General features: G+C 43.3%; 1 protein-coding gene across 1 annotated transcript; it reads right to left on the bottom strand.

Moving 5' to 3' along the window:
- Positions 1-364: 364 nt before the first annotated feature.
- Positions 365-27,765, bottom strand: slc4a2a (solute carrier family 4 member 2a). Its single transcript, XM_040146160.1, has 21 exons — positions 27,712-27,765; positions 23,175-23,328; positions 21,762-21,981; positions 21,533-21,657; positions 15,166-15,323; positions 11,984-12,164; positions 10,723-10,858; positions 10,428-10,575; positions 8,896-8,992; positions 8,617-8,801; positions 8,254-8,473; positions 7,223-7,426; positions 6,868-7,016; positions 5,987-6,181; positions 5,393-5,602; positions 4,206-4,295; positions 3,928-4,094; positions 3,556-3,809; positions 3,302-3,471; positions 2,317-2,490; positions 365-445 (listed from the first exon to the last, which is right to left on the bottom strand). Exons 1-21 carry the CDS (start codon positions 27,763-27,765, stop codon positions 365-367), a joined length of 3,372 nt encoding a protein of 1,123 aa, XP_040002094.1.
- Between the last annotated feature and the right edge of the window lie 227 nt (positions 27,766-27,992).

Genomic DNA, 27,992 nt, shown 5'->3' on the forward strand with positions numbered 1-27,992 from the left:
ACACAGAGAAACATACAATTAAGAACACAAAGTGCCCACAGAGAAAAGAGATTTTTCAGTTAGTGTGATCTTTAAAATATAATGTGGCATACAGACAGAAGGAACAACCAGAACTTAACCAAACGACATCTCAGGGTTCAGGTTACAGTCAGTGTGTTCAGCAGCTTCATCAGAGTTAAAGAGAAACAAACCCGCTCCCAAAATCAGAAAATACAAAAAATGATTTATAAAAACAGGATTTCAGAAGCATGTACAGTCCATCCACCCAGCTCTGCTACAGGATACATGTCAGATATGCTAATGAAGGAGGAAGACAGGTTCAGCCCATTAGACCGAATCGACCAATCACCACGCTGCTGCCGAGTCACACGGGCATCTGCAGCTGTGAGTACTCGTCCTGCCCCTCCTTCTCGTCCAGGTGAGGCTCCACATCATCAGCATCCAGCTGCAGGACCACAGGTCAGAGGTCATGGTAACAGTAAACTACATAACCTGTATACACATTTATTACACGTTTATCACATTTCAAACACACAAAATTACCTCAGTGAACTCTTGGAAGATAGCTTATAGTTCAAAGCTACATTAGGAAAAGTATATCTGCTATTGGTTCAGGCACTGGGGGTGCTGGTTATCTGGTCATGTTTGGTTGTGTATTGTGGCAAACGCTGCGTTCACATCATATCGTCTAATTACGAGCAGCTGAGTGGTAAAAACCATTCACGTCAGCCTCCGACTTGTAATTCAGAATTGGAGATATGTTGAATTTTTGTCAGAGATGATATCTACAACTTGGTGAAAAGAACCACAAAGAACAACATGTCAGCAGACAGAACAGCTACAAATGCACCAAAATAACATTCTACATTAACACTAATATAATCCATCCGGCCTATTTTATAGCAGCTGTACACTGTTTGGATCACTTGGTAACAAACAGATACAATCACGTAACGCAACAAAAGAAGCTAATTTAGTCTGTTTATCAGTTGTGACTACCGGTTCACATTAGGGCTAACCAGCTCGGAATAATGGCTCAGAATAAAGTCTGTTGTTACTGTTCTTCACATTCTGCCAAAATTACACGAATGCAGCAAAAACTGCCATATATCTAAAATATCTGATGTCATGTTAGCTGTATCCGCAGCAGGCAAATAGGTAAAATAGCTAGCGTGTAACAATTATAAGCTAACAACAAACAAGTAGCCTATGTTGGATATGAAAGCTCTCTGTAGCCAGCTAGCCACAATTAGTAAATGAGTGTTGGAAGAAGTATTGAGATGTATTCTTCGTGTAAACAACAACACAACCACAGTGTAGAAATACTACAAATGTACTAAAGCTAAAGTTAAAGTACCCATTATGTGGAATGTTTCCTGTCAATTGTTAAACAATGTTATTCTACTTGAGCTGTGGTGGATTTTAAATACTTTACATACTGTTGGGTATTTTAATCTGTAACTAAAAAATATTGCATCATAAACTAATCATATATTTTGTTGTCAAAATTTTAATCTGTTAGATGAATGTGCAGTAAGAAGTTCTATATTTCCCTCTGAACTAGTAGTAGTAGAAGTAGGGGCAGTGAAATAGAGGAATAAAAAAAGCACAAAACAGAAATACCAGTACTTATGAGTACCTTAAAATTGTGCTAAAATAAAATACATAAATTTAGTTAAATTTCCATCACTGTGTAGAAAATTAAAAAAAGGTAGCATAATAGTTATCATATCCTACCTTATGCTGGCCCTTTGTAGCTAGCTAATGTAATGCTAGGTGTAAATACTTAGCATATCTGATGTTAAATTGGCTGTTTCTGTTAACAGCTACTAGCCAAACACCGGCTAACTACAAACATCTAGCATAATCTGAGGTACTAAAGCAGTCTGTAACTAGCACGCTATCAGCTAGTAGATATGCTAGGTATCAGATATGCTAGGTGTATGCAGCCACTAAAACAATGGCTAACTACAACCAGCCAGCGTAAGGTGGCATATGATGCTGTCTATCGGTCTACACCGGATGTCCATAGGTAGCATGTCTGCTAACTACAGACAGACTACAAACTGTCACATATATATAACTGTGTTTTCAGCCTCCTTCTGTTCCTACATGTTCATTAAATGTTATGTTCATCTCTCAGCTGTTGTCACATCCACACAGACTTACACACCCACACAAGGGTATCAGCCAGTTGCAAGGTAAATGTTAACAGGTAAAAGTGGGTTTTGTAAGCTGTATTAGCAGCTACCTGTCCTGCTCCCCCGTGCTGATATGATATCAGGGTAATGTCAAGTAAAACAAGGTGCGACTCACACTCTGCAGCTCTCTGCGGGTGAAGAGGTGGGGCAGCAGCAGCATCCTCACAGGTATGGTCAGCAGCAACACAAAGGGGAACGCCAGCGCCGCAGCAGTCGCCATGACGACCCACAGGAGAGTCAGACAGGTCAGCTGGATGAGAGTGAACAGGTGCATCCTTAATGTCCGCACCTGTGAGTCAACAGCAAGATGGCAGAGAGGTGAGATCGAAACAGGTACGTGAATCTGTACTTCAAAGTTATCTGCACATTGTTACCTCCGCCAAGGAGGTTATGTTTTCATCCTTGTCTTCTTATATTTCAGCAGGATTACATAAAAAGTACTGAACCAATCTGCATTAAAATCAATGGAGGGACTGGACACAGGCCAGGGAAGAACCCTTTACATTTGGGTGTGGAATCCAGATCATTTACCATGAATTTGAATTTTTTTCTCTGAAGTCTGGTATATATTGTTTGACATTGGCTTAGGTGGACGTGTGTTTTCTACTGAGTGCCATTCTAGTTTCCATCTTTGTTTATCTCAAGACCAACAAGTCAAGTCCAAATCTCAAGTAAAGTTCAAGTCCGGGGGTGCCCCTCGCCGCAGCTCACAGGTTAAGACGTCAACCATGAACCGCAATATCCAGTTCAAGTCCAGGGACCTTTGCATCTCTCCCTCCCTCATTTCCTGTCAACACTCTACTGTCTATAATAAAGACATAAGTCCAACAAGTCCAAAGTCAAGTTTCAGATCAAGACCAACAAGTCCTGAGTCTTTGCTGTCAAACACACCTCAAGTCACTTCAAATCAAAAGGTAAAAGCCCAAGTGAAGTCACAAATCAGTGGTGTTGAAGTTAAAGTCTGTTTTAATTTAGGTGAGTCAAGAACAAAGTCCACATATCCGTGAATCAAGTCTGACTCAAGGCCACGTCATGCGACTCAGTTCCACAGCCCTGGGAGTGACTGAACTGTCTGTCCTAGGTCAGGGGGCGAGGCTAACCTTTCGGACATAGTTTTGATCAGGGTGATACTTCGGGGGCATCAGCAGCAGGATGAGCCTCTCGGTGAGCTGGATCCCATTCAGGGACATCACACCCATGTAGAGGAAGATCCCAAAAAGCACCGCCAGAGGGATCTGACGCAGAATCTCCCCGATCACGATGGATAGACCTGAGAAGGGGAGCAGGGACCAGATCAGAGGTAGTAGTACTAATTGTAGTAAACATAGTAGCAGAAGGACTAAGACAGTCGTACCCACTAAAACAGCCACCAGGAAGCCCGTCACCCTTTGCTCCTTCACCTCCTGGATGCGAGGCTTGTCTCCAGGGGCAACAGCTTTGCTCATGACAGTGAGGGCATTAGTGTGGGTGACAGACCGAACTGTGGCGGCTGATAGCCAAGGCAAACCAAACAGAGCTGAGATTCCACCCACCACCACAATGATGAGGAGATCCAGGTGAAAACCAGTTCCCTTCACCAGCATCCTCTCCTTCTTACTGACAATCAGCCTGGCAGACAGACACAGGTGAAATAATATTAATACTTAATACTGCTTTAGTTATTTTCGGTCAGTCCCCCCGAAAAGAAAAGAAAAAAAACATAGACCACAGGAAGAAAGTGTTGTACGCTGTGATTTGGGACTCCATGAAGATGAGGATAAAGACGAGAATGGCCGGCAGGATGCTGGCACCCATCATCCAAACAGGAAACTGCCCATCTGAACCCAGAGGAGAAATCAGCCAACCACGCTTCTCCGGACTGGAAACTGAGAATCCACTGGGCACATTCAGTTTCTGCGAGCCAATAGAAAGCAAGTAATTTAAAAGGACAACACACGATCATCACATTGTGTTTTATAACCACAGGGATCTCTTTATGAGTATTAAAATTTGCCCTGGTCTGACCTGGGTATAGGTGTCCTCCACACTGTAGTCCACCAAGACCATGATGAGGATAGCAATGGGGACCCCGAAGTCTCCAATGATCCTACGGATCTAATGTCAGGAAGGTAAGACCTTACATTTAGACTCAGAATGTATGTTCTGGGAGGACTGCACACAACCAGCCACCCATTCTTTGAGAGAGGGCCAAGTTCGAAGACTCATGGCAACTGTAATTATTGAATGCAAACAAAGCAAAGAGTATCTGAATGTACCTGTATGTTGCATACCTCTGCCTGTATCTGTATGCAACTTCATTTCTACATGTACCTGTGTACCTGCATGCCTAGACCTCTACTTTTACATGCACTTATACCTCTATACACCTGCACATGTTCCTGCATTTGAAAGTACCTGTAAAAACAGTACCTGTATATGTATGTACCTGTTCCTGTCTACACATGTACTAGTATACACCTCTATCTGTGTGTTATGTGTACCTAAAGCTAAGCCTATATGTCCCTCTACCTTTATGTCCCTGTATCTGCATGTACCTGGACCTATAACTGTACATACCTTTACCTTTATTTGTACTTGTACCTGAGTGCAGGAAACAAACATATACTATAGCTTTACCTGTACGCTTGTACTTATACTTGCACCTGCAATTCTATCTGTATATTTATGCCTTTTCCTGTACCTGTATGTACCAGTACCAGTATGTACTGTACCTGTTTCTATAGTGATATGTACCTGTCCAGGTGCACACCTCCTAACTGCATTCACACCTGTACTTGAGTGCCAAAAGGCACAGGTAATTGTGTTTGTACACCTGTACCTGTACATGTACCTGCACATGTCCCTTTACCTGTATGTACCTGTATCTGTACCTGTATGTACCTATATAAACAGTAGCTTTGTATACTTGTAAGTACCTGTGTCTACTGTATATATATTTGTGTCTGCACCTGTTGTTTACCTGTATCTGTACCTGTATCTATCTGAAATGTTTGTACATTTACCTGTATGTATATGTACCTGTACCTGTACTCTTATGTACCTGTGCCTGTACATGTATCGGTTTCTGCATCTGTAGGTTATTGTATGCGAAAGTACCTGTATCTGTACCTCTGCTCTACCCGTACATGTACCTTTAGTGGTTTATGTACCTGTATGTACCTGTTCATGTATCTGTACTTGAATGTACTGACCCTGCCAGGAAAGAAGGAGCTGTTCTTGAACTTGCGTAGGTAGAAAGCGATGAAATACGTTCCTGCCATGAGCAATAGTGACAGCAGGGCAGTGTTTGGTTCTCCAACAACCTTCCCAGGATTCCTAGTGACTATGGTGTAGTTGCAGGGAGACTGAAATACTGTGTTGTTTCCATGGTAACAGTTTTGGAGGGGATGCTCCTGAAAGATCTAGAAAAGACCAACAAAAAGAAGAAAAAGATCAGTGTGGCTCTGTATTGGTCAAAGGGTAGAAAAAGGGTCTTTGTTGTTTATTCCAGAACATTTAATTCACTCATCTACCAAACAGACGATCAAATTATGTGGTTAGTGGTTTTTTTAATGATGTATATCTGAAACATCCTGGTTTGTAAAATATAGCAGAAACACAAGAAGAACTTATGACCTAAGACTTCAACATGACAACACAAAATGACAACCCTTAAAATAATCTTGTGCCATCTTTGTTATGAATCAATCTGTAAATTATCTTAAGACTACACATTTAAGTATAAATCCATCTACTCTTTAGTAAGGCTCCAGCTCATGCTTGTTGCTGTTGGTCTCTGACCTCACCTTGACCAGTTTGGCGAAGGTCTCGTAGATGAAAATGAGGGAAATGAGGAAGGAGAAAATCTCCTGTGTGAAGCGGGAGACGAATCGAACTAGGATGCTTCCCTCAAAGGCCACAGTGAGGAGTACAATGAGCACTAGCCAGAAACCGATCCACACACGGCCTGTCAGATACTCGATCCCGTTGTCTTTACAAAACTACACAGAAACACAGACCAAGTAAGATACTATGCTTTGGAGGAGCATTCTTGACCACTTGAAGCAGTCCACAGAAGAAAGGTAAAGATAGAGATAAGATAGTCTAGATGGGGTCAGATAAAAGTGCAAATGATCATCTCCATCTCAGTTTTAGTTTAATATCTGGAGAAAACAGTAATGAATCACATACTTAACAATCAGCTCAAAAGTCAATTCCTAGTCGATAGTCTATTAGTAGAGTTATGGCAGCCTGTTTTTGAAATTTTAAGACTTAATTGAGATGTACAATCAAACATCATCTGCATAGTAGTCCATAGGAGATACCTTTAAAACCACTCATTATGTGACCATCTTTGAATAGAAACAGCGGTTACAGTCTCCTTCACATATACAACCACCTGTTATCACCTGACCAAAGTTCCATTTCAGGTTTACATGTTAACAAGGAAGGAATCTTGTCCTTCCTTGTTATCCACACAAGATGTAGCTGAAAGCTTTGGAAACACAAGTAAGTGGACCTTGTGTTGACAAGACTCAGGATATAACTCTGGGGTACATCACAAAACAGTTTTAAAGGAGGAGGTTTTCATTATCGTAGTTATAGAGATGATACTGATGAATAGAAATTAATAGAAGTGGGAGAATAAATACAAAACAAAGAAAATGGTTCTCAGTAAAAAACTCACAGTGTAGAAGGCCTCTTCAAACACCAGCAGCGGTCCAGAGAAGCCGATCACCAGCAGAGGCTGAGCACCCAGCACACTGAACACTATACCTTGCATCGCCGTGGCAACAATCAGCTCAGACACACCAATCAGACCCTCTGTTTTCTCACCTGTGTCAAAGGAGAGAGATCACAGAGATAACACCTCAACAGTTAACATTTATTAGAGATAAAATTTCATGGATTCATCTAAGAAACATCTCTAATCATCAAGGGAGTTTTAGCTTCAATCAATTTGCAGCAACTTGAAACTAGTTCAAACAAACCTCACCAAGTAGTTTGATCGCTGGCACAGAATTTCTAAGGTCCAGACTTACCCAACAGTCCACCAAAGGTGATTGCAGGGGACAGTGCAGCAAAGTAGATGAAGATGATGGCGGCCATGCACTGAGGATTCAGAGCATCTCGGATGTCACTGAGGTACTGAGGGTAGCGTCGGGTCACGTCTTTGATCAGTCCTCCGAACAGACGACCTGAACGCCTCAGGGGCTCATCGCTGGGTTTGGAGGGAACCAGGGAATCTGTAAGATAAGATCACCATTTTTGAACTGTCTCATCGTTAAATTTACTGTACATCACATCATTACTCATATCATCAGAATATCAACATCTGCATTGTACATGCTGTCTCTTGATCACACTTTCAAATAATATGAAAGAAACATTTACGCTTATGCTGATGACATGCGGATTTACCTTGCAAAGAAGATGAGGACTCCCACAGAGATCTGCAAGATTCAGCAAGGTGGTCGCTTCAAACTGTGCGCCAGCCAAGCACGTTATCTTTCAGCCCTTATTCTACTTTTATCTTGACCTAAAGCCTTCAGTGTTCGAGAGAATAGCATCAAGAAGAAACTCAAACTAAATTCTGATCCTAGATTCTGATAAATAGTTCAAGACTAAGTTCAATTTCACCAGCATGCCCCCAGAAGAACTTATAATATTAACTAAGTAACCTATGGAGACTCAGAGGTTTTGATCAGGATGTTGGATGACATACTTGACACACTGAATTGAGAGTACTATAACTGTTAGAAGGGCATATCACAAAAATATGCTTCCTTAAGAATGATTATTTTTAAGATGTTACCATAAACCTTTATGGCGGCACAGTTTCACAGTTAGTGAGATCAGATTTTTGAGTGGTTTTTGAAGGGTTAAAGGGGTAAAAAGGGAACTCAGTCAACTCTTTTGCAGCATTCTCAGCAACTCAGAGAAAAGGAAGGAAACCTCCTAGTAGTAATCACAATGTCTCTGATCTGATTCAGGAAGGGAAAACAGTGCCCAAATCCATAACTGGTGAAAAAAACAGGTTCATTGACATAAGAATGAGAACCTGGTATCCAACCTTCATCCTGCTGAATCTTGGTCTGTTTCTCCTGCAGTTTTCCGGTCTGCTCCTCCTCCCTCTTTCTGAGCATTTCTCGTTGGAACCGAGCAACGGAGTGCAGCAGCTCATCCCCACCAACCTCTGAGGGAGGGAGGACGATGCTGCAGTCCAGGAAACGGTTGATGGCTGTCAGCAGGTCCTGGCGGTCGTCAGCCTGGTATGCTGCCTCATGGAAGTGCTAAAGGAGCAGACAGAGGCAGAATTCATTATAGAACATTAACCTCATTATGTGGCTTCAAGGCAGTAGAGCATCATTATTTAGTGCCTTTGGTGTTCATATCCAAGAAAATGGCAGAAAGCCTCAACTCTGTGGGGATTCACCTTGTCTGACATAAGTGTGGAGATGGAGCGTCCGATCTGGTGGTAGTCGATGTTGATGGTGGGTGGGCCAAGCAGGAGGAAGAGGAACCTCACAGGGACAGGGACCTCCAGAACAGACTCCAGCAGGACCGCCTCCTGCAGCCGCACAAATGCCATGGAGGGCTGGTCCAGAAAGCCCACACTGCCTGCAGACACAGCAGAGGGATGCAGTGAACCTCCTGATTAAAGCATAAATGAAGGAGATGATGTGTATGTGACGTGTACATATATGATGCATACCTACGAGAACAACGGTGGCCTCAGCTCTCTCTGGGATCTTCTCCATCAGCTTCACTTCATGTTTGGATCTGGATTGACAGAGGGATGGGCCTTCTCTCTGGACAAAGTACAAAATAATGTCATAAATCCTAACAAACTGATAGTTTTATCATACACTGGCATAGCTTCTCCTATCACTGCTATGCTGATGACACCCAGTTGTTTTTTTCTCATTGCCCCCATCTGACATTGAAGTGTGTCACTACTTGTCTGGCCGACATCTGGGAATGCATGTCAAGGCATCACCTGAAGCTCAACCTGGACAAGACTGAGCTTGTGTTCTTTCAGGGGAAAGGATACTCACATCAAAACTTTTAGTGTAGTTATGTAGTTATCAGCATCATATTTCAGCAAAAGATACATCATAATGTTTAATAATGTTTTCAGCTGACATGCAGTTACAAGCATTACCTGCTGATCCATAATCCTCATTATCTGCACACGGCTGAATCAATAATCAGCAGAAATATCCGCATCATCGTAACATGAGTGGGTGTAGCCTGTCGTGTCTTACCAGCCGTTGGCGTATATGCTGTCTGTTTTCAATCAGTTCATCTAGTCGCCCAAGTCGGCCGTATGTTGTGTTTTTATCCTTACAGCAGACAAACCGTTCTGTTGATTATCAGCTCCACAGGTGTCAAATCTAGCAGTTAGTGGGTGTAAATATTTGGTAACAGCTAATCTTTACATAGGAACTAGTTTGTGTGGTTTTAATTTAGTAACCACTTACATTTTAATTATGCTTAGTTTGAGCTGCTACTGCAAACAGCTCTAGGTGCTCATCCAGGCTCTCATCATCTCACACCTCAACTACTGCAACTCCTCCTTGCCTGCCCCCAGACCTCTGCAGCTAATCTAGAACGTTGCTGCCAGTTTGGTGTTTAACCTCCCCACGTTTTTCTACACCAATCTTCTCTTGCATTCAATACACTGGGTTGCTGCTGCAGCTTCAACCACTTCAAAACTCTGTTGGTGGTCTACAGGGAAGTGAAAGGCACTGCTCCTTCCCATCTCGCCATGGTCAGGCAATACACCCTCCTCTGCCTCTGGATAATTAGTCACCCCGTCACTGATAGGACCCTCTTCTCTGTTCTGGTCCCACAGTAGTGGAATGAACTCAACATTGAAGTCGGGACAGCAGAATAAAAAAAACCCTGAGTACTGCATCATAGCTCTTTGAACACACTTTTAGTTGTTTGTTTGGGAGGGATTCATTTACAGGTCTCGATTTATAGCTTTTATTCCTGTGGGCTTTGATGCGCTTATTGTCATCACTTAACGTATAGTCATTTTGACAAAAAGTTTTTATGTAATATAGAGAATCCCATCGCTGGACACCCTCCCTCAGATGTCCACAGCAGGAAAACAGGTGTTTTCTTTCCTGCTTTATCGGCTTATTTTCCTTCCACTGACACTTAAGATTACTAAAGTCAAACTTTGAATCTTCAGCAGGTGACAACAAACAGACAGAAAGTAGACAGGTGTGGTTTTACCTTGTTCTTCTCTGTGTCAGCTTCTCTGTGATTGGTCAGGTTGTTGGAGGGTTCTGATTGGCCATTGCTTCTGTCCATCAGGGCAGCCATGTTGGCTGCAGAGATGTTCCTGCTGAACAAGCTGTGATCTTTCTCATCGCTGGGATGACTGATGAAACGCACAGAGAGAGATATATATTTATGAAAAAAATGGCTCTGTTCTCTTTCTGAGCAGCAGTGGGTGGATGAGTGACTGGACAGAAAGATGAATGAATGGATAAATGATTGGACAGACAAATGTAGTTTGGACACGAACCTGTGTCGGAGCAGCAGAGCTCTCAGGACATTGGCTCTATCTTCAGCTTTAATCTGATCCGAGATCACCATTTGCTCCACCACCTGCTGGGCGATCCCCGGCAGAGTACTCTGCTTCAGATCCAGGAGCACCGCCCCTGAAAGCACAACAACATGATGTCACACGCCGACATCGTCATCACTCCCAGGCTGGTTGTTGGTCACCTGCAGTTTAAAGGTGTGTTCAGATAGGAAGTGAAGCAGGTTTTCGCTGAGCGTCATTCACATGAGTTTGACAGGTGGACCATTTGTACTAATTTTCTACAAACGGCCAGGTACCAACTGTAAGCTAGCAGCTGTAAGCTAGCAAGAAATGGACTGTGTGTGTTAGTGTTTCTGTTTGTGTGTGAGCTCAGCCTCTGGGCTCTGAACTCAGCAGAAACTCCATGTCTTCCTGTTGTTTCCCTCCAGTCTCTCTCCTTTTTCCTAATAAGGAAATAAGAGGCGCAGATTTTTCATTTGAGTTGAAACATTTTTAACTTGTGCAGACACGTGTCTGCATCAACTTGACGTGGCCCGGGCTACACACAGTAAGGTTTAGGGTAATGTTAAAGTGACCTCGCACATTACTTTTTGCACATTTGCATTTGTACGTTTTTCTGTTCACTTACTGTTTATTTCATATTATTACTATTTTATAGTAGTTTTTACATTTTCTACTTATCTACTTCCTCTTTCCTAACTACAAGTTGTGTAATCGTGACAAATCAATTTCCCCCAGCGGGGATAAATAAAGTTTTTATGATTCTGATTCTGATTAAATCATCTGGTCTCTTCAAACCAATTGCTGTGTCCTCAGAAGGTTTATACTGCGCCTGTGGTTTGGTCTAAACCAGACGCTGTGTCCTCTATAAATCACGCCAATGCAACTGAAGGTCACTGTATCTGAGGTTTAACTTAGACCGGCCACACACTTGGTTTAACTGAGGTTTAAAAAAGATTTCAGTTCATTTTATTCTGGTACTTCTTAATTTAAATGTAATTTTGTAACAGGTGTCATACAAACTCCTGAAGGTCTTGGTTTTGCTAAACCTGTTTAAAACCACAGCTAAACTTGTCTGAGGCTTAGTGTCACAGCTACAGCCTGATAAGTTCAGCTCTATCAAACTGTGTTCATTTAGCCTACATGGTGACAAAACAGTCGTCAATATTAATATTGAAATATGATAATGTGCAGCGTCAGGATTCATCCAGTGGATGGCAGCAGAGAGCCTCCTCCTCACCATGGGAGACGGTTTTTCGGAGCTCCAGCAGGGAGCGGAAGGAGAGGGAGGCGATGTGAGGTCTCCCCCAGCGCTCTGTCTCCTCGTCCACCTCCTCCTCAAACTTGATCCATCGAGCAGTCTCCCTCCACTGCAGCTCCTGGTTCCGGTCGATCACCAGCTCGTTCAGCTCCACAAACACCTGAACACACAGAAAAACTCGTCTTTGTCACTAAGGAGGACGCTGCACTGACCTATTGCCCAGAGATTTACCCGGATATTTACCTCCACCACCACATGCCTAACCCCAACCCTGACCCTAATTTAGCCCACCTGCAAACAGTTTTTTTTTTCTGGCATTTTCCGTCTTCATTTTTACAGCGATAGTGGGGATGGACAGGAAAGCCAATGGAGAGGGGGGGGGTGGGCTGGATTCGGACCCAGGCCGCTGCGGTTAGGAATCAGCCTTAATGGTACGCGGTTAACCAGGTGAGCCACCGGTGTGCCCCACAAACAAGTTTTAACCATAAGATGTAATGGTTCACTTTTGGAGCCCTGCTTTTTCTCAATATGGGAGGTCTGCCCCGTTAATGTCAGAGTAGAGTTATACGTCCCACCAGTGTGACAACACACATACGTTTGTTTCCTGTGAGGACATTACATGGATGTACATTCATTCCCAGAAGACTTATCCCATCCCTAAACACAACTCTGGCCTCAACCAAACATGCTTAAAACCAACTCTGAACCTTCTGAGGACAAATCAAGCTTCATCTGTGCAAAAAGGCCAAATCAGATCAAATCAGGCAAAATGTAACCAACTAAAGCTAAACAAGTTTCCAGGCTAAGGTTTGGTTCTAGCTGAGAAAGCAATCTGACCACTGTAGGTGATTAAATTTCCATTTTTTTCTGAGCAGATTTTTCATCCATTTTGAAGCTTGAAAGCTGAATCTACAGTTTCATCACAACTGAGCAAACTCCATCTGCTGATCTTCATCAGCAGATGGAGTTTTGAACAGCAACTTACGGATCTTGTGGTTCAAATAAATGTGCTGTTTCCAAGGTTAACTTATAGACCTTGGTTTGGTCCAGCTTAAAGCAAGTTAAACAAAAATAGGCCGAGTCATCTGAATAAAGATAAATTGGAGGAAAACAAGTTAAAACACAAAAAATTCGATAAAAGTCAAAAAGGCAAAATCGGATGAAATCAGGTTAAACTCAACCAATTCAAATTAAACAACATTTCAGATTAAATCCAGGTCATAACCAAGCAATATGTTTCTACTTTTGCATACTGAACCAGACTAAACCAAACAGGGATAAACTAGTTTGAAACATTTTTTAAAAGGGTCCACTTACTTGTTTTTCCTGAGCTTTCGGCCGCATCTTGTGGCTTTCATCAGTGTATATATGGTTGGATGAAGAGATGGGGCTAAAAGCTCCTAAACACCAAGTTAGTGAATTATCTGATAAGATTTTTTTGTTAAACTGTTGTTTTAACCTACAAGTTTAAAGATAAACCAAACAAAACCAGGTCAATATCGCTGTGATTAAACAGGACCACACCTGACTAAAGTGGCCAAAATATATCTAAACCAGACTGAATCAGGATAAATTGAACTAAATAAATTAATCCAAAGTAAACCAAACTCCTCCACGTCTGGTGGAAAATGGATTTTGTCATAAACCGGGATAAACCGGTTTATCCCGATCAAACTGGAGTAAACCAGGCTAAACGTGGAAAACAAGATAAACCAAAGTTTAACTAATGTAAGCCAGACTGACTCAAACTGACCAAGACTAACCCGGGATAAATGAGCCTGTACCTTGCTTCGTCGACTCTTCAGGTCCAAACCGACCATCCTGAAGACGAGAGGACACTGAACCAACAGAGACTGAAGTCAGATTTTACCTCCCTCTACCTGGCTCTGTTCAACTTCACCTGTGTGACTCTACCTGTGTGGCGCTTTCTCTCTTTCTCTGATTAAGACAGAGTCCAGTTTGTCACCCGTTCACAATACCACCTGGATTAACCTGCTCAGAGTCCCGGCTCGTCTTTTGTCCCTCCTGTCAGCCTCATTTGGACTCCCAACATTTCTATAAATGCTTTTGTTCTCTGTCTTCTCCAGGTGTTTCAGATGGATATCAGCATCCTCTCCGTGTGTCCAGTACAGAAGCAGGTACAGGACGTGGTTAGCCTAGCTTAGCATAAAGACTGGAAGCTGGTGGAAACTGTTAGCCTAGCTTCATCAAGGGAGGAGCAGAATAAGAAATAATATCAAGTAAAAGTGAAAGCAATTGAAATGTCAGTTTAAGAACCAGGAGTAGTTGAAGTGTGTGCACTATTGAATTAAAGCCCATTAAATTTGTAAACTCGTCTTTTTGTCACTGTTTCAGTCATCCGTCCAGAACTGAGCATTTCTCCCCAAAAGCTGAGCTTTTACAAAACTGTTTCTAGAGTGTGTAAACATTAAAGTGTCTCAGTGTCTCAGTGTGTAAACATTAAAGCGTCTCAGTGTCTCATCGTGTAAACATTAAAGCGTCTTAGTGTGTAAACATTAAAGCGTCTTAGTGTGTAAACATTAAAGCGTCTTAGTGTGTAAACATTAAAGCGTCTCAGTGTCTCATCGTGTAAACATTAAAGCGTCTTAGTGTGTAAACATTAAAGCGTCTCAGTGTCTCATCGTGTAAACATTAAAGTGTCTCAGTGTGTAGATGTTAAAGCGCAGGTCAGTGTTTCAGTTGTTCGGGGAAAACTAAACTAAAACTAAACTAAACTGAGACTTTACTAAACGAAGCTGTAGCGGCTCAGTGAGGGTCGGAGCTGTGTGACAGGGAAGTGAAGAAGACGACCTGTAGTCCTCTAACTGTCTCTGTGATCCATCAGTTTAAATGTGGAGATATCTGATCACAGCAGAGCAGCTGTCAGGACTCTGATGGTAAGATACAGATGTTATTAATCTGTTTTGTTGTTAATATAAAAGGAGATTTACCTGTTTTCATGTTGTTCAGGTGTTTGACTGGAGAGACTCAACTAAAACCACCTGGAGACTATGTCAGAGTGGACACTGATCGGTTCCACATGAAGACAGAGTTTTAATGTGCAGACGGCTTCATGTGGTGTGAGTTGAAATCAGTTGAGGTGTCACTTTGTTTACCGTGACTTATAATAATAAAGCTTTTTAATAAACTACCCCCCCGACCTCGTGAGGTGTCCGGTCTGGTTGGAGGTGCTGGAGGTGTTGGAGCTGGGACTGTGTCCGGCTGCTGATCTGATCTTTGCTGACGTGGACAATTGGCCCTTTAGAGCTCCGCCTCACCAGGTGACGGCGCACTGCCGGAACGTCGTCCAATCGGTGACCTGAGGGGAGGGGCATATATGTGGGGGCGGGGTCAGAGTTAAGGGGTCAGAGGTTAAAATCTGACTCTTCTTCTTTCTTCAAACTTTCCTTCTCTTCCTTCGTTCTCTCCTTCCTCTCCTCCTTTGTTCTCTCCTTCCTCTCTTGTATCCTTCTCTCAGTCCTCTCTTCCTTTGTTCTCTCCTTCCTATTTTCCTCCGTTCTCTCCTTCCTCTCTTCCTCCGTTCTCTCCTTCCTCTCCTCCTTCTTTCTCACCTTCCTCTCTTCCTTTGTTCTCTCCTTCCGCTCTTTCCTCATTCTCTCCTTCCTCTCTTCCTCTGTTCTCTCCTTCCTCTCTTCCTTCATTCTCTCCTTCCTCTCTTGTTTCATTCTCTCCTTCCTCTCCTCCTTCGTTCTCTCCTTCCTCTCTTGTATCCTTCTCTCAGTCCTCTCTTCCTTTGTTCTCTCCTTCCTATTTTCCTCCGTTCTCTCCTTCCTCTCTTCCTCCGTTCTCTCCTTCCTCTCCTCCTTCTTTCTCACCTTCCTCTCTTCCTTTGTTCTCTCCTTCCGCTCTTTCCTCATTCTCTCCTTCCTCTCTTCCTCCGTTCTCTCCTTCCTCTCCTCCTTCGTTCTCTCCTTCCTCTCTTGTTTCATTCTCTCCTTCCTCTCTTCCTTCATTCTCTCCTTCCTCTCTTCCTTCGTTGTCTCCTTCATCTCTTTCCTCATTCTCTCCTTCCTCTCTTCCTCCGTTCTCTCCTTCCTCTCCTCCTTCGTTCTCTCCTTCCTCTATTGTTTCATTCTCTCCTTCCTCTCTTCCTTCATTCTCTCCTTCCTCTCTTCCTTCGTTGTCTCCTTCCTTCGTTCTCTCCTTCCTCTCTTGTTTCATTCTCCTTCCTCTCTTCCTTCCTCTCTCCTTCCCTCTCTCCTTCCTCTCTTGTTTCCTTCTCTCCTTCCTCTCTTCCTTCATTCTCTCCTTCCTCTCTTCCTCCTCTTCCTCCGTTCTCTCCTTCCTCTCCTCCTTCGTTCTCTCGTTCCTCTCTTGTTTCCTTCTCTCCTTCCTCTCTTCCTTTGTTCTCTCCTTCCTTTCTTGTTTCATTCTCTCCTTCCTCTCTTCCTTTGTTCTCTCCTTCCGCTCTTCCTCCGTTCTCTCCTTCCTCTCTCCTCCTTCGTTCTCTCCTTCCTCTCCTTCCTCTCTTCCTTCATTCTCTCCTTCCTCTCTCCTTCCTCTCTTCCTTCATTCTCTCCTTCCTCTCTTCCTTCGTTGTCTCCTTCATCTCTTTCCTCATTCTCTCCTTCCTCTCTTGTTTCATTCTCTCCTTCCTCTCTTCCTCCGTTCTCTCCTTCCTCTCCTCCTTCGTTCTCTCCTTCCTCTCTTGTTTCATTCTCTCCTTCCTCTCTTCCTCCGTTCTCTCCTTCCTCTCTTCCTTCATTCTCTCCTTCCTCTGTTCCTTCGTTGTCTCCTTCATCTCTTTCCTCATTCTCTCCTTCCTCTCTTGTTTCATTCTCTCCTTCCTCTCTTCCTCCGTTCTCTCCTTCCTCTCCTCCTTCGTTCTCTCCTTCCTCTCTTGTTTCATTCTCTCCTTCCTCTCTTCCTTCGTTCTCTCCTTCCTCTCTTCCTTCGTTGTCTCCTTCATCTCTTTCCTCATTCTCTCCTTCCTCTCTTCCTCATTCTCTCCTTCCTCTCCTCCTTCGTTCTCTCCTTCCTCTCTTGTTTCATTCTCTCCTTCCTCTCTTCCTTCATTCTCTCCTTCCTTCGTTCTCTCCTTCCTCTCTTTCCTCATTCTCTCCTTCCTCTCTTCCTCCGTTCTCTCCTTCCTCTCCTCCTTCATTCTCTCCTTCCTCTCTTGTTTCATTCTCTCCTTCCTCTCTTCCTTCGTTCTCTCCTTCCTTCGTTCTCTCCTTCCTCTCTTTCCTCATTCTCTCCTTCCTCTCTTCCTCCGTTCTCTCCTTCCTCTCTTCCTTTGTTCTCTCCTTCCTCTCTTTCCTCATTCTCTCCTTCCTCTCTCCTTCCTCTCTTCCTCCGTTCTCTCCTTCCTCTCTTGTTTCCTTCTCTCCTTCCTCTCTTCCTTCATTCTCTCCTTCCTCTCTTTCTTCATTCTCTCCTTCCTCTCTTTCCTCATTCTCTCCTTCCTCTCTTGTTTCATTCTCTCCTTCCTCTCTTCCTCCTTCTCTCCTTCCTCTCTTCCTTCGTTCTCTCTTTCCTCATTCTCTCCTTCCTCTCTTCCTTCGTTGTCTCCTTCATCTCTTTCCTCATTCTCTCCTTCCTCTCTTGTTTCATTCTCTCCTTCCTCTCTTCCTCCGTTCTCTCCTTCCTCTCCTCCTTCGTTCTCTCCTTCCTCTCTTGTTTCATTCTCTCCTTCCTCTCTTCCTTCATTCTCTCCTTCCTCTCTTCCTTCGTTGTCTCCTTCATCTCTTTCCTCATTCTCTCTCCTTCCTCTCTTCCTCCGTTCTCTCCTTCCTCTCCTCCTTCGTTCTCTCCTTCCTCTCTTGTTTCATTCTCTCCTTCCTCTCTTCCTTCGTTCTCTCCTTCCTTCGTTCTCTCCTTCCTCTCTTTCCTCTCTTCCTTTCTCTCATCCTCTCCTCCTTCCTCTTCCTTCCTCTCTTCATTCTCTCCTTCCTCTCCTCCTTCGTTCTCTCCTTCCTCTCTTGTTTCATTCTCTCCTTCCTCTCTTCCTTCGTTGTCTCCTTCATCTCTTTCCTCATTCTCTCCTTCCTCTCTTGTTTCATTCTCTCCTTCCTCTCTTCCTCCGTTCTCTCCTTCCTCTCTTCCTTCGTTCTCTCTCCTTCCTCTCTTGTTTCATTCTCTCCTTCCTCTCTTCCTTCGTTCTCTCCTTCCTCTCTTCCTTCGTTGTCTCCTTCATCTCTTTCCTCATTCTCTCCTCTCCTTCCTCTCTTCCTCCGTTCTCTCCTTCCTCTCTTCTTTCCTTTCTCACCTTTACTCTCTCTCTGGTCTCATGGGAACTTTCTGGAGTCTAACTTTGTTTCAGGCTCGACTGAACTTAAGTGAAGAATCAGTAAGATGAGATGTGACCTCTGAATTAGCCAATCAGCTTAAACACACACACACACACACACACACACGCGCGCCCGCGCTCACATACACAGGTGTGTTTGCAGCCTGCAGCGGTCGGCAGGTGAGAAGTGTTTCAGGTTGCTGTAAAGAGTGAAGAGAAAAGGAGATTTTCTGTGAAGCAGGATGTTTTCACATCATTTCTTATTTTCCTGGAAAGCATCAACGCAAACAGCCAATCGCATTCCAGCATTGAGGGTCGGCTGATCGGCGCCCACTACCTGTGGTCGGTGTGAAAGGGACTGCAGCCGAACTGGATACCATGATCCTGTTTATGTTTGGCAGGATTTGTCACCTTGAGATTAACCCCTTCTCTTGTTTAAAGAAACCAGGACGTCCCCCGACCTCACGCGTCTCCCCCACTTCTGAAAACAAACCCACCCCCCCGGTGTAAGACGCAGCGAGAGCAGAGTCAGAGCCAGATGGTCTGACCTCCATCCGTCTTCACGGTTGGTTACTGATGACGCGATTAGTGAATGTTTGAATATGAGTCCGAATACTCTGCCTGACTGGTTGATCTGATTTAATCCTGTACTGCTGTTTTCATGTTTTTGGAATATGTTCTGTTTAAAATTCTTATTGGAACAGAAGGAGTGTAAAACAGGATCAACTACTGATTTCAGATCCGTTGACAGTTTTGTCCTGGTGCCACCTTCGTCCTGTGTTCTTTGCCTTCCATGAAGTATAACGCAGGTGTTTTTCTATGTTTCTTCTCGTCGTCAGATCTCACCTTCAGACTCAAACCCACCGTTTTTATCAAACAAACAGGAGGAAACGGTGCGTTGATGGGGACTATTTTCAGCGGCGGATTAGATAAAGTCAAAGTCAACTTTATTGTCAATTCTGCCAAATGTACAGGACATATGGAGGATGAAATGCCGCCTCTCCCCGACCCTGGCGCAGGCATGTACAAGTACTACACAAAACAACATGTGGTTTAAAAATACTAGGATACAACAATACTAAAAGTAGACTAAGAATTTAAATATTTATTACAGTATGTATTATATTGTATCTTAGAATGAACACCGCGAGAGTAGAATGAGAATAGAAGCAGGTGCGTACTCACTGAGATCTGCCTTCAGTCTGTCAAACAACAAACTGTTGAAATATTTGATCACGACCAGAGCAGAGACTGACTTCATGTTCATCCTAGAGACTGACAGAATCCTCCAGGACCAGGACCGGGACTGGACACACACAGTATCACAGTAACAATAGATAGAGGCAGTGGGCTGCGTGTGTAGGATGACAGCATTGTGTTCAGGTCAGCGGCAGCGTCAGGTCACATGATCAAGATCAACTAGTGACAGAAAATGCTTTCATGATGCAAAGAATTCCTTCAGTTTGTCCTGAAAACACGTCAGAGACACAGTCAGATGCTGGGAGAGGCTCCAGTCCACTGTCCACAGCCGCATTTCTATAAACTGTGGTTTATCTGGTCATAGACCAAGGTACTGGACAGATTAACATGTTGACCTGGTGGTGGCGCTAGAGGAAAAGTCAGAGGATCGGCAGAGTTACTCCAGTTCATCCTGAGGGGAACATGAGCGTCTGACCCACGTTTCCTCATGCAACAGTTGTCGAGATGTTTCAGTCTGGACCAGCGTGGAGACCGAGCGGCATCATATTCAAGTGTATTTCTAATATTCTGACCACCTCGTGTTTGTCAGTGGAGCCAACAAAGTGTGAGAAACACCGTTCGTTATAATCTATGACACGCAGCCCTGTTCATTGTGGTGGTGGCGGTGGATCCTGTACCTGAGGTCAGTTTTCCATTAGTAAGTTCAGGCTGACAAGTTACAGCAGCTTATGTTAATAATCACTTAGCTAAAAGAGACTAGAGATTTAATTGATGGGAAATCCATACACAATAATCAGCTGCTTGCTGCATTCATGGTGGACTAAAATATTGACGTTATTATAGCCATTAAGTTGTTTTAGGGGGTTTTTGTTTTGTTTTAAAAAACATGATATTACTTATCTGGTAAGTAACGTTACTTCATTACAATGTGCTGGTCAGGTATCCTGGTGCAGAACCAGGAAGAGCGGCTGATGGTAGCTTATCTGATTTCAGGTGGGGGATATTAGATGTTATGAGTTCCTATTTGTGGGGATTTAAATTGTCCTTGCAGTTACATGGTTATCTACAGTAGATTTATAAAAAATCATGTAGACGTTTCCCTGTAAACTCTGAGGGGACAGTTATTTTGCTGGAGGTGGTTTCCGCTATATATCACCGCAGTACGAGCTCAGCGATAAACATAAAGTAGAATCACCACCTCCCTGACAGCGTCAACAGAAACTCAACATCTATAAACCTGACGAAAGTCCACTTGATGGCACAGCTGTTGGACTGGATGAGTCAGCTGAGTGTCACTGGGTATAAGTTTCCTGTCACACAACTTTCTCAAAGTTTAGTTAAATAAAACATGAGCTGCTGTGTGAACTGTGGTTTTTTTATCAGCTGCTAACATGATACAGAGGGAGGCGGACTAACAACAAGAGCCTCCCGTCAGTTTAGATATAAAGTGTAAAAGATACGCAAGCGTTATGTTAAAGGCAAGGTTATGTGTAAAGGGTAAATTATCTGTACAATTAGATACAGTATAGTAGAAAGTTGAATGTAAGGTGTATAATTATATGTAAAGGTAAATGTTAAGTAATGTATAAAGTGTAAAGTCATTTTAACATACATCTAATATGTTAAGTTAAATTCAAAGTTATATGTAAAGTTTAAATGATAAAGTTACATGTTAAAGGTAGAGAGTTAAATGTAAAGTACATGTAAAGCGTTAAGTTAAACTTAGTTGATTGTTTAGTACAGTGTTATATGTAAAATTACACATAATTCTTTTTAAACAGTTTTGTATTTATGTTTTAGGAAGTGCACCTTACACCAACTGGAATAGAAAAAATATATGTATTTATGTTTATATGTTTAGTGTTCCCATAATCTGTTATGTTGCAATCACATATCTGTCAATTAATTAAGAATAAAGAGTATTTTAAAAATGTTCACATCATTTATTAAGGTAATTTATATGATAAAGTTGTATTAAAAGTACATGTAAAGTTAAACTTTAATTTCCGCTATGTGTGAAGTGTTGATTTAATGTAAAGTTAAATCTAAAGTGAGCAGTTTGAAGCAGGTTTACTGACTCTTGATTCCGTCCAGGTCAACAGACGTCAGTGTTTCAGCCTCGTCAGCATCGTCAGTGGCAACGGTCATCACGATGCAACCAGGTGAGGGGCCGTTGTGATTGGTCGATCTTGTGGGTGGGTCACTGGTAAGGGGAGGGGTTACAAGTTAACTGGACTAAAATGCAGAAAAGTGTATTTTTGTTGAAGAGACACATCACATATTTAAAGACCCAGGTGTGCTCCTCACCTGGAGGGCGTGGTCATTCGACCCTCCTCTCCATCAGTCTGACTGTAGGACTCTTCCTCGCCCTTGTCTTCCTCCTCCTGGTCTTCTTCTATGGTGGTTGCAGCGCTGGGGGCGGAGCCTCTCCTCCCCTCCTTCCTCCCCTCGTTGTTCCTCTTCCTCCTGCTGTCAGTGGGAGGTTTGGACAGAGGATGATGGACGTGGAGAGAAGAGTGACGATGATCTGCAGCAGAAAAATAATTATTATCAATAATGTTTACATATGTTACAATAATACGACAAGTAGCGACAATAGTTCCCAGATAATACTGAAGTGGAGGGAACGGTCCTTTAACCAGCAATTCTCCAAAACACCCCGGGTATTCTTCCACCTTGATCTTCTCCAAAGATCCTGGGACCTCCATAAAAACTTCCAAACCCTCCTCACAGACAATTAGAAGACATCTGGAACCTCTTCAATAACCTGTAAAAGGAACGTTTTAAATAACTTGGAATCCTTAACCTTCCTCCTCAGACCTTATCAAAAACTGTTATTAACCTAGCCAAGATCCCTGAAGCACCTAAAGGGAACCTGCATAGGTTCTTGTCAAAGTAGACCCTGCTTAAAAACACCTGAAACTTACTCAAAGTCCTCAGAACCTTGTAAGAATCTCCTTGATCCCTGTAATGGAACCCTTGAACTCCCAAAATGACCAAGAGCAGGAACCACAAAAACCTTCTTAGCAACCTCCAGAACACCCTGGAAGATATACAACCAGAAAACAACATGTTGAACATCCTCCAGGACCCCTAAAACCTCCTCAGAGTCTCCTAGAATCTCCTGAAACACTTGTGAACAAGTGCTGATCTCAGTCAAATACCCCTAGAATTTCCCCAAAGTTCCCTTGAATCTCTTTAAAGAGTCTGGAACCTCTTAATCCTTCCTAATGGGATCTTTTTAACCCCTGAAATGAAGCCTAGAATAGACCCCTTAAACTTTGAAAAAGACCATAGAAAAAGACCAGAAAACCTTCTCAGAAACCTCTGGAAAGCCCTCAAAATGGGGGAAACTCCACAAACATACTCAAGAACTCTTTGAACCCTTGTGAGAATCCCTAGAACCTCCTGATACATTCTGAAACCACTGCTTCTAAAATGATTGACTTTATTCAAAGTCTTCTTGCACCTGATCAGATATCCCTTGTTATTTAAAGAACCCAGAACTGCTGGTACCTCAGAGCACCTTGACGGTGCCTGCAGTGGTTCTTGACTATTTGAAACCCCCATTTAAGACTTTCTCAAAGACCCCTACAACCTCCTGAAACACCCTGGAACTCCTGCTGGCTCCAACAACCACCTAAAGATGATGGAACCCAAACAAAGACCCCTTGAACTTCGTCAAAATCTCCTGGAACAAGGTAGGTTTTGGTGACTCACCTTCAAAATCCTGCTCATCGTAGACTCTGTGTTTCTCCAGTGGACTGGGAGCTGAAGGGCGGAGGATCTGCTGAAAACACTGAACATCAAATGCTTTGTTCAGGTCCTCCTCTTCTTCATCACCATGGCAATGTGGGGGAGGAGGAGATGGAGACTGCAGAAGAGGAATGATGAAATGTCCATAAAACTTGTATGATGTTTGTGTCTTCCGCTATCTCCCTGCTCTGCACTGTAATTCAGGATCACTGCTAAGCACATGAATCTGCTGACCAGAAGACAGCAGTAACATCGACCTCTGTTTCAACCGTCATGGGGAAGATACCTGACAGAGTCACATGCTTTTTTGCTTGTCGGATTTTATTCATAACTGGTGGAAATTATCACTCACATGTCTGTAAACGCAGCACTGTGACTGGTCTGCAGGTCCATTGTTCTGAACAAAGAGATGTTACTGTTCATCAGTGGTGGAAGAAGTATTCAGACATTTTACTTAAGTAAAAGTAGAAATACCACAATTTAAAATGACTTTGTTACAAGTAAAAACCTGCATTCTAAATTTTACTCAAATAACATTGAATTAAGTATTAAGTCATAGTACTCACTGTAGAGTCAGAACAGGCTTACAGTCAATTTTTTAATGGGATAACACTGGACTATCGGTACTATCACTGATTATGTGTCCAAGTGATGCACTAGATGTATGTAACTATCATATCAGTGACTTCCAGGAATAGGCTGGATGAGTGGATGCCAAGGAAACATATCCCCAGGGGAGCCCGAGGGGGGGGGGTGAAAGCCCCAAACAGACAACATGCAATGACCCCTGCATTTGGACACAAGATGACGAGTGTGGTATGTACAGTACATGTGGCAAGATCTGCAAAAACCCATGAGGCCTGAAGATCCACCAGGCCAAGATGAAATGGTGGGGGAGCAGCTGGAGCAACGCAAAGGGAGCAACCTTGGTGAGACACAGGAGGAGTCAGGCCAGGAGTCACCCCATAGTTCCCAGAACCTCAAAGCTCCAGAAGCCCAAGCACCACTCATTGCACAGCACAATCTGTAGGTTAAGTGGCCTCCTGCCAGCAGAAAGAGTGAGTGGTGCCAATTTGACGATGATGTGGTAAGCGTCCTGGGAGCAACCATGAAGGCAAGAGACTCCAAACAATGGGAACCATGCTCATCAGCTTTGCTACTGAGAGGGCAACAGTGGAGATTCACAGAAGGTGTATGGGTTCCAAAGGAGGAGAACTCCAATGACATTGAGCAGTTTAGGGCCATCTCGCTGCTCAATGTCAAGGGGAAGATATTTATCAGTATTGCTGCCCAACGACTGAGCTAGTACCTCCTGAAGTACCTGTACACTGATTCTTCTGTGCAAAAGGGGGGAATCAAGGGGTCTCAGGATGCCTAGAACAAAGTGGAGTGGTAACACAGCTGATCAGAGAGGCATGAGAAGGAAAAGGGGATCTGGTGGTACTATGGCTGGACCTTGCCAATGCACATGGTTCCATACCCCTTTAACTAGTAGAAATGGTATTGGAGTGGCATCGTGTCCCAAGGTACATCAAGGACCTCATTATGGATTACGACGACAACTTTAATATGAGGTTAACTTCTGAGCCTGGAAAAAGGGGTCATCACTGAATGCGCCATCTCAATGAGCCTTTTTGCGCTGGCCATGAACAGGGTAGAGATGACAGTGGCGTGCACGGCGCATGCCCATTGAAGTGGGGAGATTTGCAGGAAAATCCCTCTGCAAAGCCGGCAGCCTCCTGGGCATCAGTGGCGCACGTAACAGAAAAGCCACCAGCAGAGCTTCAGAGGCAGCGTAGAAAGCTTCAAGATAGGTGTGGATCGGGAGGGACAAGACTTGGACTAATGTCTCTTGGACACTGGCCGGAAACTGATCACTCCCAGTCAGGTTGCCTGGGTGAGGGTGTCTGCAGTTGAGAGACCCAGACACCCAATGAACCCATCACGATCTGCCCTCTGAGTGACTCTGGACTCTTAATTCCTGTTTTACTTTGAAATGACTCCCCTGTGTGTCTGTTGGCTGTTTTACTTTCCTGTCTTCGTTTTATCTTCCGTGATTGTCTGCCCTGCCCTGATGTGTTTCACCTGTTGCAGGTAGCCCTGCCTGCCTTGTGTATTTAAGTATCTGTCTTCCCTTCACTCCTCGTCAGTTCGACCGTGTTTGTTCCTTCTTATTCTGTTTGGAGATTCTACCTGTACTGGATTATCTGTGCTGTTGTTGGTTTTGTTACTTGGTTTTCCTGGTGTGTTTTTTCCTTTTGCCTGCATTCTTGGACTTTTGCTTGCCCCCATGTTCACCAGCCTGACCATAAGCCTGTTACACTTATTAAAAAGTTATTTTTCTCATCCAGCCTGCCTCCATTTGTGTCTGCATTTGGGTCCAGAAATCATTACCGACCCCAGGTACTATCAGTGATGATGTCTCCAAGTGCATCACTAGATGCACAGTATGATTATTATTATTGATGCACTAACATGTAAGCACCATATTAATATTGTAGCTGATGCAGTAGAACTAATTCTACTCATTTTATAGACTGTCTGATGGCTTCATTTACTGTGTAACAATGCCTTGTATTTAATAAGCTCGCATGGGTTTTTAAGATCTACATCTGCAAAATAACTGCAGTTGTCAGATAAAAGTAATGGAGTCAAAAGTACAATATTTCCCTCTGAAGTGTAGTGGAGTAGACGTATGAGGTAGCCTAAGGTGAAAAGTACCTCAGAATTGTACTTCAGTACAAAACTTGAGTAAATGTACTTTTCATCACTGCTGTTCAGTACATTATCCAGATAACATACTGTACGAAGACAATGATCACAGGTGGAGTTGGGGTCGATCTGTTCCTCTGGACCAACACTTTGATCCAGATGTTCTGTCTTAAGAATTAGTTTAAACTGAACAGCTGTTGTTCACACAAAATATAAATCCTTCACTTTTAAAGTGGGCTGGAACGATCTGGAACATTGTTCTGGCACCTGTGGTTAATAAGTAATAAGGCCTAAATAAATCTGATAACTCAGTTTCGTACGTAACAGTGTCAAGCAAATTCATTATTCCTGTGCTGCAGCCTGGCGTTCCTTCCAGCTGATGCCATTGAGATACTCACTCAACAATTCAGAAAGTAATGTCCCGCCCCCGCACTCGACACACATCCTTTTTTCCCTTCCCATCCACAGTCCGACTGACCATCGGGACCAGTGGGACAAATCCCAGTGGGCCGCTGCATCGGTGGCTCGTGGACCATCAATTAATTCATAAAGTTTTCATTCATGAGAACATGCTACGTGTCCCTCCCCCCACTACACCGGATCTCAGGGTTCCCACACCTGCAAATCACACTTTAACCCCGATAATGCTAATAATAATAATAACAATAACAACAATAATACATTAGCCGAATCACTATAATTAAGAACAGAATAGTTTTAGTTGATTATTTGAAAAATCTGACAGCATATTAAAGAACTTTTTCTTTTCTTTTTTTTCATTTATCAGGATGCAAACGCCCAAGAATAAACTGGACACTGATGTGATTCGCAGTCACTGTCTAAACCTCTTCACTCTCTGCTCTCGTCTGCGTGGAACTAAAGTCTCCTCATTATCTGATTTCTCTGACAAACCTACAGCAGAACGTCTCCCAGCGGAATTTAATTTATATTAATTTATATTTCTGCAGATCTAAAGATTTCACACAAATGAAATCAACTTTTTATAAAATGATAATTCTACATGTTCCTGCTGAAAAACAAACCTCCAAATAAACTGTAAGGATTTTTTTTTTTAAAGAATGAACGATATGGCAGATGACGGGTCGATCTATAACACTTATTGTTTGTTGTATTCCTGGTCTGATCAATCATGCGATCAGCTGACAGTTGGCTGTACGTGGGAGGAAGTCACTGATAAATGTGTGGTCTTGCCCAGACTCCGTTGTAGCGTAGACACGTCTGTAGAGTCGTTACTACAGGTGAGATCTAGCAGGACCTTCTCCCGGAGAGTCAGACCCCCTCTGATCACATTCTGAATGTCATGTGTTCTGCTGCATCTCCACCTCCATTAACACCAGTACAGTGTGGCTGTCTAACCTTTACTTCCTAGTATGTTTGTGCAGGTTGGAACAGTTTTACTCAACTTGCTTTAAAAAGTTCTGGCGGGTTCCAGCAGATTTGGGCAGGTTTAAATGCAGACAGGGTCACATACGTTCACATTCAAACATCAACTCTGTCGTTTCTGGAGGATTTGTGGACGTCAAACCTGGGATGAGCCAAAAAAAGGTCAAGTTTGATCGAGTATCAATCGGCCCTGAAAGGTTTCAGCTGTAGCAGCTCAGAGTTTCTTTCTCTCTGCCTACCGTTATCATGGTAACAACATCGTCCGATCTGACTGTGAAGTGAGCCTCAGTCCGGCGCTCACCTCATTCGCGGCAGGAGTAACATCACGTCTTCAGACTGATATGAAGGTGATAATGATTATTGATAGATTTGCGGTGAGACTCACTGCAGACGGACCGAGGGCCTCACCGGGACCCACAGAGTTCAGGTGATGGTTCATGGCTCCTTCAGGTGTCAGAGGTCAGACTGTCTGATGTTCAGCAGGTGAGTTCAGGCAGCAGAACCTGGAGGTCAAAGGTCAGAAAACAGTGTGTGTTTATAAGGTTTGCAGAATTATACACACACACGTTCAGAAGGACCCAAACTCTATTTGTAAACCACTTTTCACAACAGAAGTTAGAGTGTTTCACAGGGAGCAAAAAGAGAAAAAGATGAGTAAAATCCCTT

The sequence above is a fragment of the Xiphias gladius genome, chromosome 15 (genome assembly GCF_016859285.1).
Source record: "Xiphias gladius isolate SHS-SW01 ecotype Sanya breed wild chromosome 15, ASM1685928v1, whole genome shotgun sequence".
In the NCBI taxonomy this organism is placed as follows: domain Eukaryota; kingdom Metazoa; phylum Chordata; class Actinopteri; order Istiophoriformes; family Xiphiidae; genus Xiphias; species Xiphias gladius.

Excerpts from the sequence above, each read along its gene's own strand:
- slc4a2a (XM_040146160.1), bottom strand. The coding sequence starts at position 27,765 with ATGAACCATCACCTGAACTCTGTGGGTCCCGGTGAGGCCCTCGGTCCG. Across the intron at positions 5,603-5,986 it reads CCTTCGCCAAACTGGTCAAG|ATCTTTCAGGAGCATCCCCT; the intron begins GTGAGGTCAGAG and ends GGTCTTTTCTAG. Across the intron at positions 2,491-3,301 it reads ATCAAAACTATGTCCGAAAG|GTGCGGACATTAAGGATGCA; the intron begins GTTAGCCTCGCC and ends GTTGACTCACAG.